Here is an 18,858-nt window from a genome sequence, read left to right on the forward strand (position 1 = left end):
CATATCGACGGCCGCCATATATTTGGGCACTGCCGATGTGGCGGCAAAGCAAAAAATTAAGGCCACCCAAAAAAGTGTTATCGATCTCTGATTGTACGAAATTTTCTGTGCCATTTCGAATATAAGAAATTATTTTAAAAATATCTTATTTAATATAGTTATAGATTTCTAGCACTCTTGTATATAATTTGTCACATTTAATTGCTTCAATCACCACAATCGGGCTTACATTGCTTTTTGAGTTAAACATAACTGCTACATTTGTCTATGTAAGTTGTGCAATTCGGTCACTGTCGATAATCGATAACCAGTAAAAATATTTAATATTATCGAATATTTTTACATTTTGCATAGCTCAAATTTTAATCAGAAACAATTAAAGTTGGTGCGGCTTAAGAAAAACGTGGGTGTCTTAAGAATTGAAATAGAATTAGAAGAATTGTATAGAAAATATTAAATTGAACTGTGTACTTGCTCTGTAAGCGATTGTTTAGCACAACTAACAGCTGTTAAATTCAAATGCAGTTGCCGTTTGCTGCCTATGATGCTATGATGCTGCCGTCTAGAATTGTTTTCTATTAAACATTGTGTTTTTCCCCAATTTAAAAATATTTTCCACAATATTATTTAAAATCACATAGCATTAAACTTTTTAACCAGCAATGTGTGTTTTTGTAGGATAAAATTTACATACACTGTTAATAACAGTCCAGCGAAATGTTAGCTTTGGCTCTGCCGTGTCTCTGTTACTAAACATCGGGCATTCGTGCTGGTAGCAGCGAACGAGAAAGACGCGTTTTGGGTGCGTTCGCCATTTGTATAAGAGTGTGTGTTGGTGTTAAAATTTAAGAAGTGCAGCTGTCGCTTAAAACAAATAAAAACCGCATAATTGCCGCTTATTAAGAAATCAAATTGCAACCGAGCAACATCCAAGTGCACGTAAAGCCTGACTAGCCAAGCAAATCTATAAAATAATGCATGTAAAATAATTTCAACGCCCAAAAAGTCGCCGGCCAGCAGACGCCGCAACCGCTGCCGTTGTCGTTGTCGGTGTCGCAGCCGCTTGTTAAAACAAATGAAATGAAATATGTGCATTGAGTGCGAATTGCGTTGAATTTGTTAAAATGCAGTGCTGACACAGTGAAATGGAATCACAAATATATGAAAAATATTAACAAATTTATAAGAGAATGAAAATTAAAAACGAAATGAAAACTGCGCTTCGTGTGTGCCTGTATGAGAGTGTGCATGAGTATGTGTGTCTGTGTGTGTGCAGAACAAGCAACACAAAAAGAAGGAACGATGGCCGCGGCATCAGCAGCAGCAGCAGCAGTCGCATTTTGCTGACGTACCTGCTCCGCAATTAGAGTAACCATAACCGAAAATCAAGGCAAATGTTGCGGCTTAAAAAATGCAAACTGGTTACTTTAATTGCCAAACAGCTACGTAATGCTATTTTCCGCTGAACGCTGTCCGCTGCTCATCTACGATGTTTGAATATGTCTGCTGCGACGATTGAGAGTAACATTGAGTGCACAGATAGAGAGATATATATAGAGAGAGAGCGAGAGTGAGAGCAACCGCTGGCTTAAGAAAATGTATGGCCATATTTGTTTCTTGTCGGTTCCCTTTTGAAACTATGTTCTACCGCTGCTGCTGCTGTTGCCGTTCTCGCCGTCTGCCTTTTGTTGCCGCATTTCTTAGATAAAGAAAGAAGAAAAACGGCGAACGTTTCTTGCAGATAAAAATGTGCCGCAAAAAGTGTATCTTGACGTTTGAAACTCGCTATGTGTGAATGAGTATGTATGTGTATGTTTGTTTACAATGCGTGTGGGTGTGTTTGTGTGTGACATGTGCTAAAAAGTTATTTTTAATATTAATGTGCATTTAATCTTTTCCGCTAAACCAACAGAAAAATATTTAAAAATCTACAACTGCATACAAACCCAAGCCACAGAAACTTTAATAATAGCCACGACAAAACGATAATAACGAATATAAAAACGCAGAAAGTATAAAAAAAAAGAAAAAACATGTCAGAAGAAGTTGATCGCAACGACCCCGAGCTGAAATATCTCTCGGTGGAGCGAAATCAATTCAACGATCCGGCCACACAAGCCGAATGGACACAGAAACGTCTTGTTTGGGTGCCCCACGAGAACCAGGTAAGCAATGTAACAGGATTTGTTTAAGTTTAAGGATTATTAAAAACTATTTACTATTATTGTGTTTACCAACACTGCTTCTCTTGGACAAGGAGCACTTTCCACGATTTTCTCATTTGTTTACGTACTCGCATTCTGTTTTTTTCTTACTGTTTCTTGGGCGCTGTCATGCTCCTTGCACTCTCCCGGCTCTGGCTTTCACCCGGTCGCGCAGAAGTCGTTGCTGCCGTCGCCAAACGACCTGAAAAACCTGTAGAGCGCCTCGTTGCGTTGCGCAGGCGTTGGCCGCGCGCTCTGTTCTGCTTTGTTGCTGGGCGCGAGTTTGACCAGTTTTCTGTTGTTGTTGTTGCTGTTCTTTGTAAATGTTATCTTAATACACTTGCACAGGCTATTGTGAACTTTGTCAAAGAAGTTGGCAATGTCAAAGTAAAGTTATTAAAGATGGAGACGAAACAGCACTCCTATATGCCGAGGCTATTAGCCTCTTACAATGAGTGTAGCTGTTTTGGTTGTTAATGTAAGGGTATTTCGGATGCGGCATATCCGTAGGCTTTTTTTTTTGTTTTCTTCATATTTTATTGAAAGCATTTTTAAGCCGATTAAGGGTCGAGGGACAGGCCTATCTACAACTTCAATGTGCATGGCCACAGCTGACGATAGGAATTGGAACTGAAACTGGAACTGAAAATCATGTTAAATTCCCAACTCCACTGACTGACTAACTGAATAATGCCGTCTCGCTCTTTTCGTACAGCTATCGCCTTTTTGGTTGCACACTCATCGCCGCATGAATCACTTCTTTGAATCTTACCTTTTTAATGTCCATAAAATTGAATAAACATCAGCACACAAAAGTTTTGCTTGTAGTTTTTTTCTTAGCTTGAATCACTACAACTCTACGCTGCAGAAATGAAGGAAGCTAATTTGCAAATGGCGCCTGTTGACTGTATTAATTTAACAGTTAGTTACTCAATTTCCAATTTGTCAATATTTCCAATTTGCAAGCGTTGAGTGAGTCATACGTACGATAGGCAGAGCGACTGAGCAAGCGGACATGGGGGAAGAGGAAGCAGACATTCGTGATAACGACTTTTAATATGCATTGAATGCAATCATTTATAACTGTAGAGGTGTGTGCGATAACGATAGCGATAACGATGACACGCAACGCTGTTCCATTTGTTAGTCTTTGCAAAATATTGTTTGTAGCCGAGCGCTGGCCCATTCACAGATAACTAAACCAAATTCAGATGTCATTCAACCTTCAGAATATATAACAGAATATATAATATTATATTATATATTCGCATATGTTGTTATAGATGTATACAATGGCCCAGACTTTGTGCCTAGAGATAAAACTGTCGTTCCTAACAATGGGCACTGAAATAACTTACGGAATTGCTAGCTAAGGTGCTACCCACTTAATAAAACTGAGACAATCGAAGATGAAGACTAGAAAATACTCTCCAAAAGTTAAGTTGTTTAGCAACTGCTACAATTTGATTCGATATTTGTTTTCTAAATTTCATTTTAATTTTGATAAATGAACATTTTATTTTTTGCATTCTAGTTTATTTTGTATATTAATAGGGTATAATAGGGTATTAAATGAACAATAATTATAATAGCAGCAACAACTTGTCGCATTTTTTTGTAATTACGCATTTACTTACAAAGTCATTTGCTTTGGCCCAAAGGAATTTCAAGCGCACACACAGATAAAGCAAGACACAAAGCAGACAGCAACAAAAATAAGAGAAAATACGAGAAGGAGAAAAGAGCAGCAGAGGAGAGGGAGGAAGAAAACGGCACGACTCTGCGACAGACGATTGTCTCATGAGTTGTCAGGCAGAGCGACAGAGACAGAGTCAGACGGAGAGACAGTTGGACAGATAATGTAAGAAATTTGCATATGGCACAAACTGTTGCGCTGCTGGAATGTCCAATACAGACACACACGCGCACACATATACAAATACAGCTGCTTCGCTGACTACAGTTACAGTTTTTCTTTGTTTTTTTGTGTTCCATGGCAAAAGGGTATTCGGAATTGTGTCAACACATTTTGTGCACTCATTTTTTTTGCCTGCCCAACAACTGTTTAAACTTTGCGCAATGTAAGACGAAAAAGATAATACTAAATATCTTCAAAATATTTATTCTCATATATATGTGTGTGTATTTGTGTTTATATGTAAATAATTGAACAATGGGCTTCATTGTGCGTGTGCACAAGTTGTTGGGGAAGTTAATGAGGGATACAGGTCGCTAGCTCAACACATTTGCATCACCTCTAACAACTTTTATACATACTTTTATATATATATATATGTCATCTTCATTTAGGTATATGACAACTGCAATTTGCAAGTATGTTTAATATTCGATATTTCAAATACAATATTCGCAAGATATACATTTATTACTAGTTAAAAGACTAAGCAAACTATTTCAGTTATATTTAAGTTATGGTTAAAAAATAAACAAACTTGGTTATTGATGGTCTTTGAATCGAGCTTTAGCTGCTCCCACCACAACTTGTTGTTAACAACTCAAACCGCAAAGCAAGAGCTATGAAGCTAAACAGATAGCAGGAGCGACAGTGAGAGAGGGACAAAGAGAGAGGCTTAACAATACTCACACACATGCGCACACATACTTATACCTACACACCCACACACATTAGTTGATAAGTGTTTAAGAGCTGTTTACAAAAAATTGAAAAACCACAAGAAACGCTGGCGGGGTTTTCTCGTTATTTCTTTATTTTCATTTATTTATTTATTTATTTTTATGTTACAAATGTCTCTTCTTTACCGCTAATGACAAAACGTAGCCGAAGCTTTCAAGATTCGGCTCTCGTCCGGTTTACGGTCAACGAACCTGCGGCTCTCATATCTCTTTCAATTACATACACATACACAGACACATGTGTGTATATTATTTTTATGTGTATATATACGCCATGCATATGCGTTGATCGATTAAACGCAAAGAAAAGACATACAAAAAAATTCAAAATACAAAATACGAAAATACAGAAAGAGAGGCAAATAACAAATTATTATGGCCGGTCAGCGTGAACTTTGCTTCTACAGAGAACTCGAGCCCACGATCTTCGTAAGCGATCAGTGAGCCGCAACGCATAAGCAAAATCATTGCGGGTGCGAGCGAGAGGTGCTTACCCTATATTGAATATGCTGCATGAGAAAGTTTCGACTTGGCTTAAGCAGGAGTATTACAAAATTGGATCTAATGCATAATATAACATCTATATCTGCTTCTGTTAAAGACTTTCAGTATCTTTAGTATATTTGAAATCTTGATGAAACGAGGTTTATTTACCCTATACAATAACCTCGTTATTCGATTTAATCGATATGGTATCAAGTTTATAACGGTATTTAATCTGCGTTATGTCAAAGATAACATATATTGGTGTTATTATATAATACATATTTCTTATAGCGTACACAAAAACGATAAATTCTTAAAGTAAAGTAAACAATACAGTTCATATCATTCAATATATTTAAACATATATGGAATCAGGCATCAATGACGTTATTGTTGGCTTATATATCTCAGAATATCTCAAGTTCAAGGTTTTTTCCACATATTTTCATACATTTTTATTTATTATTCTTGCTGCCAAATCGTGTGTAGTTCCAATATTTCAAACCATTACAAAACTCCCGCACATACATTTTTTATTCATTTACAATTTGTTTGTATCTTTGGCTTTGATTTGTTTTCTTTGTTTTTGTTTTTGTTGTTTTCTTCTTTGCGCTTCGTTTTGATTCGTTGATTGCTTGGAATGTGTCGTATATGTAGATAACGATCTAGAAACTTTGTGGCAAAGAGCGAGATAGAGTGGGAAAGTGTGTGAGTGGGAGAGCGAGAGGGGATACTGCTGATTGATGATCTCATTGGTGGCCTGCGCATACTCCAGCAAATCATTTCTTTTGTTTTTAAGTATCTATGGGCAATAATAAAAAAAAAAAAACATAAATATTTCTATATATATAAAGCGTACTTGTTAAGTGTGCTCTACAGTGAAGACTCCAGTTCAAAAAATCTCTAATAGATAAAAATAAACAAAAAAATATTAAATAATTATATAAAATAAATATAAAAATTCAATAATATTTGAAATATTTAAATAAAATTAATAAACTCATCAAGAAAAAATTATATTTTATTATAGAACTTAAATTAGTTAACAAACTAAGAACGTTTTTTTATTTTAAAAAATAAATATTTGAATATATCTCTGGAGCATCTTAGTGTTCTGTTTAACGAGTGCCCACTGCATGAGTTAACAAGGTTCTTCACAGCACATTAAATAACTCTATCTTTTATGGCATTGTACAACACTGAGTCACCTTTGCTTACCTTTTGAATCATGACTTTTTAATATATGTTATATATAAACACATTACGAACTTATTTTTCTAGTAGCAATGTTTTGTTTCCTTTCGATTTCTGTTTATCTCTTGCGCCGGAAAATCGCAAAGATAATAGATACACACACACGCACGCACACACACCGACACGCACTGCCCATGTTTATCTCTAAACAAGACAAGAATGGAAATGTGGAATTGTGGAACTTTTCTGATCGTTGGGGCGTGCTGCACGTATTTAACTTAACGATCAGAGACCTGCCTCTGTTTGCTGTTGTTGTAGCAGTTGCAGTTGCCGTTGCAGTTGCTTGACTTGTTGGTCGTTAATGCATTTCATTGCACTTCTGTTTTTTCCACCCTTTTAATGAGTCTCTGAACTGGAATTAGGAATCATAAATTATGTTATTCCGTATGGCCGCAAAGTGGAAATTGTTTGTCTTTCATTTCGTTTCATTTTCATTTTCTGCTTCTGTTTTTCTTTTTCGTGATTCATCATTGAATTCTAATTTGGGAAAATTGCATGCCGTTTTATTAATTGTGTGCTTAGGGCATTCCACAGGAAAACTCTTAATTTCTGCAACATTAATTAACACTTAAAGATTCTTGAATATCATGATATATAACTTGGTTCCAGTTGGGTTAGTTATGTGTAGCTTCTGGATAAGCCTCATAAATATGGAAAGAGATATGATAAAATGCTATAAAATATAACATATATGAACAACATCCGTTTCCGCTTGAAGATAATAAAGTTTCTATTTATAGATTGCATTTAATTATAATAAATATTACACTAATACTAATATGTATTAAAAAATGTGTGGAAACTTCAATAAATGTAATTTTTATAAATTTGTAAGATTAGTTTCTTGAGAGCTTATCGTTTCATCATGATCTATCATGATCTATGTTACGCATTTATAGATTAATATCGCTCAGCCCACAGCCATCGTAAATTTAATAAGTTGTCAACACGCTCAATTAGTGCTAATTAAAATGCGTAATTAGAAAAACTATAAATTAGACAATCTACTTAGCTCTATCTGTCTAACATATTCATGTAATGAATACACTGTGTATACGTGAATAGCTAAAAAGTGTGTGTCTGAGAGGGAGAGAGAGAGAGCGAGCCTTGAACTTGCCAATAGGCAGACAACAGTTAGACAACAGACAGACAACAGAAAAAGGGCAGACAAAGGCGTCGCTGTTGCTGTCGTTGGCGCAGCTTCTGTTTGTCTTGTGCTGCGGCGGCGGCAGCTGCTGTCGCTGCCTTCCCGTTGGCTGTTTTGTCTCTGCTGGTGCTGCTGTTGCGTCTGCAACGGCACTTGAACGGGCGTCAGTTTTATCGTCTGCATTTCCTTTTTGTTTCTGTTGTGGCTGCCAATGTTGTTGTTGTTGCTGCTGTTGTTGATGCGCTTGGCGCTTGACTCATGCAGCGCTCTGACAAGAGATGCACTCACAGTCACACTTACAGACATACACACATGCAAGCTCACTCAATTAGAGCTAAAAGAATACAAAACAAGCATAAGAAGCAAATGAAAGACGAAGAAGAAGCAGCAGCCGTGTTACAAGGCGTGTGCATTGTTTTTATATAGGCAGCCAGCTAGGAGCTTTAACTGTAATTTCAGCTTCTTCTTCTTCTGCTTTGCTGTTTTGTTTTTATTAAAAATGTTGCTGAATTTGCATTTGTTGTTTCCTGGAATATATTTTCGATATTGTATATGTAATAAATAACGGTATTTGGTTGTTAATTGACTCTCACGTGTGACTCACACACATAAAGTCTTTAATACTCACACTCGTACAGAGAGTGACTAACTCGCAATGAATTTGAATTCGATTTCTGATTTCTTTTTCTGTTTGTTTTCTTTCTTTTTGCAGGGCTTCGTTGCCGCCAGTATTAAGCGCGAACATGGCGACGAAGTGGAGGTGGAATTGGCCGAGACCGGCAAGCGTGTCATGATCCTACGCGATGACATACAGAAGATGAATCCGCCAAAGTTCGACAAAGTCGAGGATATGGCCGAGTTAACGTGCCTCAATGAGGCATCCGTGTTGCACAACATCAAAGACAGATATTACTCTGGCTTGATCTATGTAAGTATCAAATTGCCCCATCCAAATACCCTATATATGTATGTAGATATGGACACAGGCACAAAGAAAATAGATGCCATTAGAGAGGGGATTGCTAGAAAGCTGCCAGCTGCTGGCAATGTGACGATGATGACGCGAACTTTAGATAAACATTGAGCAATAGTTTTTTTTTTCAATTTCATTCAATGCGTGGGTTGTTCGAATAGTAAATGAGTAATCAATGGGTAGCTGTGCAAATTGAATGAGTAGAAAACATTGTGTTTGTCATGGCAGAAACAAACAGAAAATAGAATGGGAAAGAGAGAGTAGTGAGAGAATATCTTTACAATTTTGTATTATGCTAAAATTCTAAATGAGTTAACAGTGGCAGCACATGCTTTTGCACATCTCAATTAAAAAACCGAACGATAGAGAGAGGGCTCTTTTACCTTGTTATGTATATTCCTATGCTGTATTACGTTTCATATGCAACACAGCTGCTAATTCTAGTAAACTTTGAACTGCCCTCGTTAGCTGTTTCGGGTGATTTAAAGTTTTGTGGAAATGTTGAAAGCCGAGACCCTTTGCGCAAGCCATGGAGTCTCCATTCTGTGCATATTTGCTTAAAAGCGCGGCAAATATTTGTCACACATACCCAGAGAGAGGGAGAGAGATTTACTTATGCGAGTATACGCATACATGTGTACATATATAAGAGCAAACACAAACATCGAATCATCAATTGCCGTTTGCGATGTTTCCACTGCATTTGTCAATGTCTAAAAACAATGATGAACAAGAAGGAAAAGAAGAAGAAGGAGCAGCAGTTGACATGTTTGTGATGCCTTTTAAAAAGCTAACACATCCGCCGCTAATTGTTATGCCAAAAGCGTTAAACAATTTAAAGAAAAAAAATATATATTTAAGTTTATACGTACCTACATATGTATATCTGTACATTTGTGCATAAATAAATTGTTGTTTAACGCAGATAACGAATTCCACGCCTGCAGCCCATAAATTCGGCTTAAATATAAATCAATGGGTAGCTGCTGGTGCTGCTGTTGCTGCTGCAGCTGCAATTACAATTTCAATTAATAGAAATTGAAGCTGACACATAAATAAACGAAAACGAAATGAGCAGCAAATTGGGAATTTATTAAGCAACTGCTCCAGCAGCAGGCTGTCTCATTAACCCAATAAAATAAACAACTGCAAATTGAGTTTCAATCTAAGCAAGCTGGCAACATGTTGCCAGCAGCTGTTGAGCTTTTAAGCTATGCTTATAAAAGCTGGTGGTGGGTGCGCTAGCGCGCTCTCTGTCTTGCGCTCTCTGCTCTTCGGTCTTGCTAACAAATTATGCGGCGCTGTTTTTACATAAACATTTTATGTGCCTGCTGCTTAATATTACATTTTCGTTGTTTTTGTTGTTGTTATAGTGGAGTCTAATTAAATGCGCAAACCGTTTTCGGCCTTTTCAAATGCGGCCGACGTTGGGGTTTGATGTGGGCGCGCAGTGCTTTGAATTTGTTTATACACATTTCTGTTGTTGTTGTTGCCGTTGCTGCTGGTGCTACTGCTGGCACTGCCGTGCTGCCACGCTTCAGCGCACACGACGCCGACGCACGCGTTTAGATTGTTGCTGCTGCGCTGTCAGCTTTGCACTCATACAAGCGCACCACGCATTTTTTACACTGTTCCCGGACTCTCTCTCTTGCTCTCTGTTTCTCTTTGACCTGTTCCATTTAAATTGCGTGTTGCTTAGCAGAAAATGTTGCTGACGCGCGCACTACTTAGAGTGAGCTTTTTTCTTCATTTTATTAACGGCATAATTATTTTAATTTGTTGACATTTAATTTGATTTTAAAATTGCAATTAAATTAATTTGTGTAGCAGCTGCTGCCTGGCTGGCTACATGTTGATAATTAATACATGTCACAAAACTGCGTACACACATACAGACACACACACACGTGTATGCAAATGTAATGTCAACACCTAGCAACAAATATGGCGACTGGCAATTTGTTTGACATGAATGTCCAAGCGAATGGGCGTCAAAATGTTGTCGGGTAACGCAACGCACAACCCACAACCCGCCGCCCACCGCCTACAGCCCAGTGCACCGTTCAACCCTCTCGCTGGCTGTCCAATTGGACGCGCCTGCTTGCAAATCCAATTGGCCGCGACGTACTTCGATTTGATCTCTTCATTTGGCAAATTTCATGCAATTTACCCAGCTGAATTAATGAATAAACAAATTGCGACAAACAAAAATTGAACATTTCATGTTTGTATAGCTGTCAGCAGATGCGTTGCTAGCTAAATATAAATACACTTGACGTGTCGCATTGACCCCCCAGGCCTCAGCGACAACTGTATTTGCCTTTAACTATCTTTGAGTTATGCACTAATTGAAATTTCATAGAAAACAGACCGTCGCAAGCATTTAAACCATTCAGCTATTCAGCAAGTGACTCCCGCTCTCCCCGCCTCTCTCGCTCTCTCTCTCTCTCTCCTTCACATCTGTTCTTTATGTGGCCCTGATGACACTTAATTTGCATTTGGCTAGATTTACATATGCAAGAAATTCCGACAGATCTTTTGCTATATCTATATACCTATATATATTCATATTTATTTATTTATGATGCATGCGAATTGTGGCCACGTTGCGGCATATAAATTATATTACATATACTATATATAACTATATATGAATATATATATAGTAAACATTTCGCTTGACAATTATTGGCAGCTCGCGAGCTTTGCTGCATGTGCCGTTGCTTGTGTGGGCCGTGGTGGGGGAGAGGGAGGGGACTTAACACGTAATTAACATGAAAAGCGCCGACATTTTGCATTTAACATTTTGCTTTTCGCGTTTGCCAATGTAATTGCTTGCAACACGTTGCATATTGCAGCTAAGGTATAAATAATATTTTTGCTGGACGTCAATTGCCTGTGATTTATCACATTTTCACAGCCTCACGCAAATTCCAATGAACAAAAAATAAAAAGCTCGCGCTTAAAGCTCAAAAAGCGCGGCCTAATTGAAAAGCGTGACACGTTCATTCAGCGGAGCAGCGATGGCGCTCATATCAATTACCGATTTTTCTAAGATTTGTGTGCATATATGCCCTATGCCCACTTTGAGTAAAAGGGTATTCTGGGCTGTGGAGATATTTGGCTGAATTTTGTTTCGATTTCAATTTAGAAATTTATGAGTACAGAATTTAGAGTTGAACTCGGAAATGGAATTTAAATCAGAACTAGAATTTCAATTGCAAAGAGAGCGACAAGTGGAATTGGAACTAGGGATGGAATTTGAAAAAGAGAAGTAATTGGAGTTGGCTTGGAAAAGAATAAAATGGAATAGGAACTATAAAGATAGAATATGAAAAAGTATACTTATTGGAATACGCTTTTATTGTATTGAATATGAATTGGACTATTCGTCTGATTGGATTCAACAGTCAAGTTTGAGCAGGTATTATTATTAGTTCAAACAGGAATTTTAGTTGGAATTTGGAAATCAATATGAAACGGTGATTTAAATGAGGGAATTCTAATTGGTAGTTTTATAGGTTTAAAGACGCCAATGATTAATGATTAAATCTGATGCTCAAACACGTGCGAGCTGAATCGATCATAAAAGTTCAGGTTGGCATTTAACACTTTTACAGGATAGCTTAAAGGTCGTTAAATCTGTTCTTTAATTAAATTGCATTTGTTATTGTTATTGTTGTTGTTGTTTTGGGATTTGCATAAATTTCATTGAGCATGGCACTTAATAATATTGACTTATTATTATGCGCAAATTTATATTTCGTTGTCGCCACGTTTCACACTCGAACGAGTTCTTCACCATATTTGGGCATACGCTTAAATGCCGGCCGGCTGGCTGACTGGCTGGCTAACTGATTGGCCGGAAGAGGGGGGCGGGGTCAAGCAGATCATTCAGCTGGCTTAACTAAGCCGTGCCAGGACAATGACTCGAGTGTGTGTGTGTGTAGCATAAATGAGTCAAATGAATCAGCCAAGCTGCGGAGATGCGGAGCGAGCTTCGTCATGGTCGTCACTTCTAAAACGATTGCCAAAAACGAATAACGAAAAGTTTTTGAGCTGCCGTTTTTGGTTGCCTCCGACAAGGTTGTCGTCTTGGTTGATTGTCAAGACGTGATTTTCTTGCCATATGCCGAAATGAAGTTACAAGCTGTTGCCCCCTCCTTTCGCCCTCAAGCACTCTGCCTTGTGAGTCATGTAAAAAAAAAACATTCAGTTTGGGCACTTTTTAAACAATTCCAACAAAATTTGCCTCGTTTTTTAAGTTTTGGCACCTAAATAACTTACAATTCACAACTTTCAATTTCTCTTTTGATTATGTTTTGTGTGGGCTGCATTTGAATTTGAATTCAAATTTGGGCTTTTGGCTTTTGGCCATTCAGCTTTTGCGCTTAATGTTTGTTTAATAACTGAAAAATCATTCAAGAGTCGCATACTTAGTGCCCACGCAGTCCAGTTATGTACAGATATCGACTGTAAATATATATATATATATATTTTTTTTGTCGTATATAGTTATGTGGGCTTTGCCGCCAGGCAGATACTGATACAGTTTCAGATACAGATACAGATACATAGCCATAGACACAGATACAGATACAGATACATGCGTTTGCTTTTTATGGAGTATCCAACTTTTAAGACTGTGTGTGTGTTGGTTGTGTTGTGGCTGTGTGTGTTTGTTTGGGCAACTTTAACTAGGCCACTGAGCATCCAGCAAGCTGTTGTTGTTGCGCTTGTTGCTGCCTAATTTGTAGCATGCTTCAAGTTTTCAAAAATTTAATATTTAGAATATAAATTCATAAAGCTAGCCTGAAAATCGTAATATACTAATATCAGTAGCCCTCGCATAGCTAAGTTATGCCTGAGATATGTAAATTAAATATGTTGAATCATTTCATATACTTCTATTCTATTTTTATTGTCTCCCTTTACATATACCAAACTCTATTTGCATATTTATGTTTCTATATATTCATTGCTCTTGCTTTGTTTACTATTTTTCTATATCTATCAATATTTTTGCCTTAGTCTTATTATCACGTTTTTAAATTATCGCCTTTCTATGCGAGTTTCATAAGCTTTTAGAATTCCAAGGCTTTCCTTTCTCTTCATTATATATTGCTGAGTCTCTCTCTCCCCCTCTATCTCTCTTTATCACACTTTGTACTCTACTCTAGCCTTTCTATGCGATTCTCAAAAATCAAAAAGAGCTTGCCGACTTCGAAGACTTTCCTCTCCTTTCTATCTATGCAAGTTACAAGTTTTAGACTAAAGTGTTTCAGTAAAATGGCATTAATCAAATATAAATATATTTTGACACTTATTAGGCGTATTAAATGCTTTAGGTATAGCAGAACGTCTTAGTTAGCGTGATCAAATCAGCTCTTTTAATTAATACTAATTCTCGATGCTTATTCTTCTTGCAGACATATTCCGGTCTTTTCTGCGTTGTGGTCAATCCCTACAAGAAATTGCCCATCTATACCGAAAAGATAATGGAGCGGTATAAGGGCATAAAGCGACACGAAGTGCCTCCGCATGTATTTGCAATAACGGACAGTGCCTATAGAAATATGTTGGGTGGTAAGTAAGCCTGCGATAAGAGTCTACATATCCTACGCTCTATATATTTATCCATATATAACTGTATAATCTGCTGCGCTTCATAAACATTTGCTCAGTTTTTATGTATATTGTTTTTTTTTTTATTTTCTGCCATTTTTTGTATCGCATTTTTGTGCTTTATCGAAATAAAATTCCCGACTACAGCAAATAAACAAAATAAATTTAAAATGAAAAGAAGAAGAAAACAAACAAAAGAAATGCCTTGATAAGATATCAGCAAGTCGAAGAGTTAAAGCTTTCCGCGAACTGCGTGACTGCATAAAGCCATGAGATACTCTCTTTAAGTTGGTCGACTTTGCGTCTTGACGTCACTCTAGGAGGGGAAATAACGGGGTGAATCATTGTGAACTATAGCCAAACCATGTCTTAAATAGTTAAATATATAACACATATATAGATATATATGCACGTGTGTATATATGTATATAGAAAGAGTATTTTGCATATTCCTAATCTGAAACTGAAAACTGGTTTCCTTTTTGACTGTGTTTTTGTTTTGGCAATGGTATTTTATATACCCTAAACTCATAGATGTTTGAAGGGGGCATGTTGATGTTATGAATAGATTCTAGTCTGTCTTCAGTTTCAAAATATATCTCATATATACTCATTTATCAAGACTATAAAACATTTCTATAGCTACGATATCTATGATATCCATTTGAGTAATAAAGATAAATATTCTTTAAAAAGTACGCGAATATAAAGATATCAAATATCCCGAAATGAAGTCTAAGTTTGGCGATTCTATAGCAGCTTTAGACCAGCTAAAGATTCAAATCTGAAAGTGTTTCAACTATGTAAAGCAGATGCTGTCATAGTAAAGAGTCGAAGCAGCTGCAATTTATAAATGACATAAAGTCAGGGTATTTGCTAGTCAAGCACGCTCGCTTGTTTCTTTTTTTTTTGTAGTTAAGTTGGGCTGCATTTCAAGCGTAACGTGGACTTGTGTGTTGTGTGCGAATGACTCATCTGCTGTGGAGCTTGCAAAACATATGCACAACTCTCTGGCTAGCTTAGTTGCTGGCCCCAACCTCCCCCACTCCACGGCGTCTCAGTTCGACCAGCTTTTAATATTGCGTTTATACGTGTCATTACCATATTTGGGCCTAGAACTCGACGCGCTGTGTCTGGCAAAATTCGTATCGTTAAAATATATGAAAAGAAGAAGCAGAACGAAAAAACTTTTAAACACTTTGTCACCATATTTGCCGCTTAATCAATTTCTGTTTATGCACAGTGCTGTAGAGCAGGGGTGGGTAGGGTATTAAAATGTGAACACGACTTGGACTTTGACTTGAACCAAAAACAAAACTTGAACTGCGGGTGCGGCTGGCTTTCAGCCTGCTTTGATTTATTTGTGGCTGCTACACAATCTACCTACCTATATCTATATACAAAGCTTAGCCCCTGCCCATGCCCAAGCCCAGCCCAACACAGCCCATCCCAACGCCATCTCTGCGCGGTATCTCTCGCTCTCTACATTGGCCCCAAGCACGCACCACTTGGCCACTCGCTGGTCACCTTTGTGGTTTCTGCTGCCAACTGCAATTTTAATTTTAATTTTTCTTTTCTTTATTATTATTTATTTTTTATTTTTTGCTTTTCTGTTTATGTGGAATTCCATTTTGACTGCGAAGCGCTTCATAATGCGTCCAATGTCATAAGTTTGTTGCTTATGACAGCCAAGAGACACGCCCTCAAGGCGTTGTTGCTGTGTTACAGCAACTGCAAATATGTTTCTTGGGTCACTTTTTAGCCATATGACAGATGCATTAGGGAGTGCCAGCCAAATTAACTGGAATACCACTAATGAAAAGTATATGGAGCAGGCCAGGTAACTTTATATTTGATGTGTAGGGAAAACTGAGAAGTTTTTAAATGGGTATATATTGTATACTATATACTATATACTGTACACATACTGTACTACATACTATGTAATGTATACCATATAGTATGTAGTATGAAAGTAAAGTTAGAGTATGCTTTTATTAGGGATTATAGGAATTCAACATCTGCAATCGTCAGAATATTGTGAAACATCTGAATGGTTCTTCAGTTTCTATTTTAAGAACAATATTTAAAAATAATAACAAAAATTAAGGCACTCAGTAGGATTACCTAAATCAATACTATATTATTTCAGCAAAGACTCATGATATATATATTAATATTCAACTGAAAATATCTCCCTAAGAAACAGTTCCTTCAGCTCTTCAGTGTACTTCAGCTCTAAGAGTTTTTTCTATTTAAATATTCCGAAGCCTAAATCAATTCAATTTAGAAGTCAGCTTAAAGCTTCCCAAAATATATCTCAGATCAGAGCAGGAAAACACATTATTTTCTAGCTTGATTTAGTCTATTTCAAATTTGAATGGTTCCTTTTCATTGGATCTTTCTCAAAATGCACTTTATAATTATCACTTCCCATCGCCAGTAGATAAAAACACAATTTCCAAATATAGTTTCTTAATTAAAACAAAATGACAGCAGACATCAAAGTAATTCTGGCAGAGATCTATAATAATATTTTTTGATTTTCGATGGGATCTCTCAGTTCCTCTCAAATGTTCGCAGTTCGCAACGCTTCAACGAATTCTGCTCCAAATTCCGTAGAACAGAAAAAAATTGTGTTTTAATTGAGATGCGAAAAAGTGAAGAAGCAGATAGAGTAATGCCATAATACGAGAATAATAAATAATAACAATAATGAAAAAGACAATTTAAGAAACAAAAAAAAAACTTGCCCAAAGTGGCGCCAATATTTAAGCTACAATCGAGATGGTTGTTGCTTTTTTATGGCTCTATTCATTTGTTGTCTTTTTATCGTTAGCTCGACGAATGCTTGAAAAAGATCATTTGCAGGGGGGCGGGGGGCGGGGGTGGCAACAACTTATGCAATGCGGCGGCGCCTTGGCGATGTCTAAATGAAACTCAAGCTGAGATCAACAGAGTGTCCATCTATGGCTATAAAGCTGCCAGGCCATAATAAGTACGGGGTCGTTATGTGCCAATTTGTTATCTATTTTTTTCTTTATTTTTTATTTACTTATTTTATTTTGTATTTTTTGCAAACCAAAATCTGTGCCAATGGATATGTTGCGTCGTGTTTTTGTGGTTACAATTTATAGCTAGGTAGAGCTCAGTAGTGAGTGTGTGTGTGTGTGTATCGATTATGTGTATCGAGTATCGAATATCTGGGCTAACTGCAATCTTTGTTGCCTGACTTGGTTAAGCGTCTACAACAGCTGTCAGCTAGAACAGACAACTGCTTTTAGTTAGCCAAACAGATTAGCAAGTGGCGTCCGCCTTATATATACCTTTACATAATATATGTATATGTATGTGTATGCATGTATATTTGTAAACGTGTATGTGTTTGAGATGCGCGCAAATTTTAAATGATTTTCAATTGAATGTGCAAAGCCTCATTTTTTTTATATTTTATTTGCGCTTTTTGTTTTACTTTGTTGTAGTGTATACCCTGTAGTTCATTAGTTTTGAGAAAAAGGGAATTTCGATGGCTCATTATTATATATTTTTTTAGTATATTTAAATATTTTTATTTTTGTGTTTTTAATTAATTTAATTTAATTTTTTATTTTTTTTTTTCTATATTACATATATTAATATATTAATATAAAATGTTCCTGCAGTATCTAACCCTATCTTCATGCACGCCAATATTTATTGTTCGGCATTCGACTTATTTACAGGGTATACATCAGTTCTATTTGTCTTTACTTTATGTTGGCGCACTTGAATTTGGGTCAACTTAAATTTCAAGCTGAGCTTTGCTTAAACAATACAAAAAGACAGCAAAAACAAAACACTAAAAAAAATATAGAGAAACTGGGAAAAAGAAAAAAAATAAATAAAACATTGTCAGCTATTTTTGTTGTTGTTGCTTCTGAAGTTTTCTGTCTTTATCGACGTGCTTAACCCATTTCGGCATTTCTACTTCATTGTTGTAATTATTCATTAATATTATAATTGTTATTAGTATTAAAATTGCAATTTATTATAATTCTATTGATAGCATATTCATTATCATTATCATTGGCATTAGCATTGTTATTAGGCATTATTATTAGTATTATTAGCATTATTTAATAATATTAAGTATCGTTATGCCATATTCATTGCCATTGTCATTATCATTAGACTTTATTACTATGATTGTTAAGTTGATCATTAGCATTATCCTTTATTAATTTTTATTTAATTATTATTCTTATCATTATCCTTTACATTGCTTTACCCGCATATATTTCTCATCTGAATTATTAATTAATTTTGAACTGTTTTCTTCCTCTTTTCTAGATCGCGAAGACCAATCGATTTTGTGTACTGGCGAATCGGGTGCTGGCAAAACGGAGAATACCAAGAAGGTCATACAATTTCTGGCCTATGTGGCTGCCTCTAAGCCCAAGGGCTCTGGTGCGGTAAGTGTCTCACGCAAAACAGAAACTATCCATTATCTATTTATCGATACACAAATGCAGAGC

General features: G+C 36.5%; 1 protein-coding gene across 1 annotated transcript in view; it reads left to right on the forward strand.

Annotated features, from left to right (window-relative positions):
* The first annotated feature begins 754 nt into the window (after window positions 1-754).
* The window catches only part of LOC111605391 (myosin heavy chain, non-muscle), a 30,394-nt gene continuing 12,290 nt past the window's right edge, over window positions 755-18,858 (forward strand). The window contains exons 1-5 of the mRNA XM_023323887.2: window positions 755-939; window positions 1,913-2,165; window positions 8,459-8,674; window positions 14,149-14,305; window positions 18,674-18,795. Of these exons, the coding sequence (XP_023179655.2) occupies window positions 2,034-2,165; window positions 8,459-8,674; window positions 14,149-14,305; window positions 18,674-18,795 (627 nt within the window). The 5' untranslated portion in view covers window positions 755-939; window positions 1,913-2,033. The remainder of the gene's footprint in view (window positions 940-1,912; window positions 2,166-8,458; window positions 8,675-14,148; window positions 14,306-18,673; window positions 18,796-18,858) is intronic.

This window comes from Drosophila hydei, unplaced genomic scaffold (genome assembly GCF_003285905.1).
Source record: "Drosophila hydei strain 15085-1641.00,03,60 unplaced genomic scaffold, DhydRS2 tig00008134-arrow-pilon, whole genome shotgun sequence".
Taxonomy (NCBI): Eukaryota; Metazoa; Arthropoda; class Insecta; order Diptera; family Drosophilidae; genus Drosophila; species Drosophila hydei.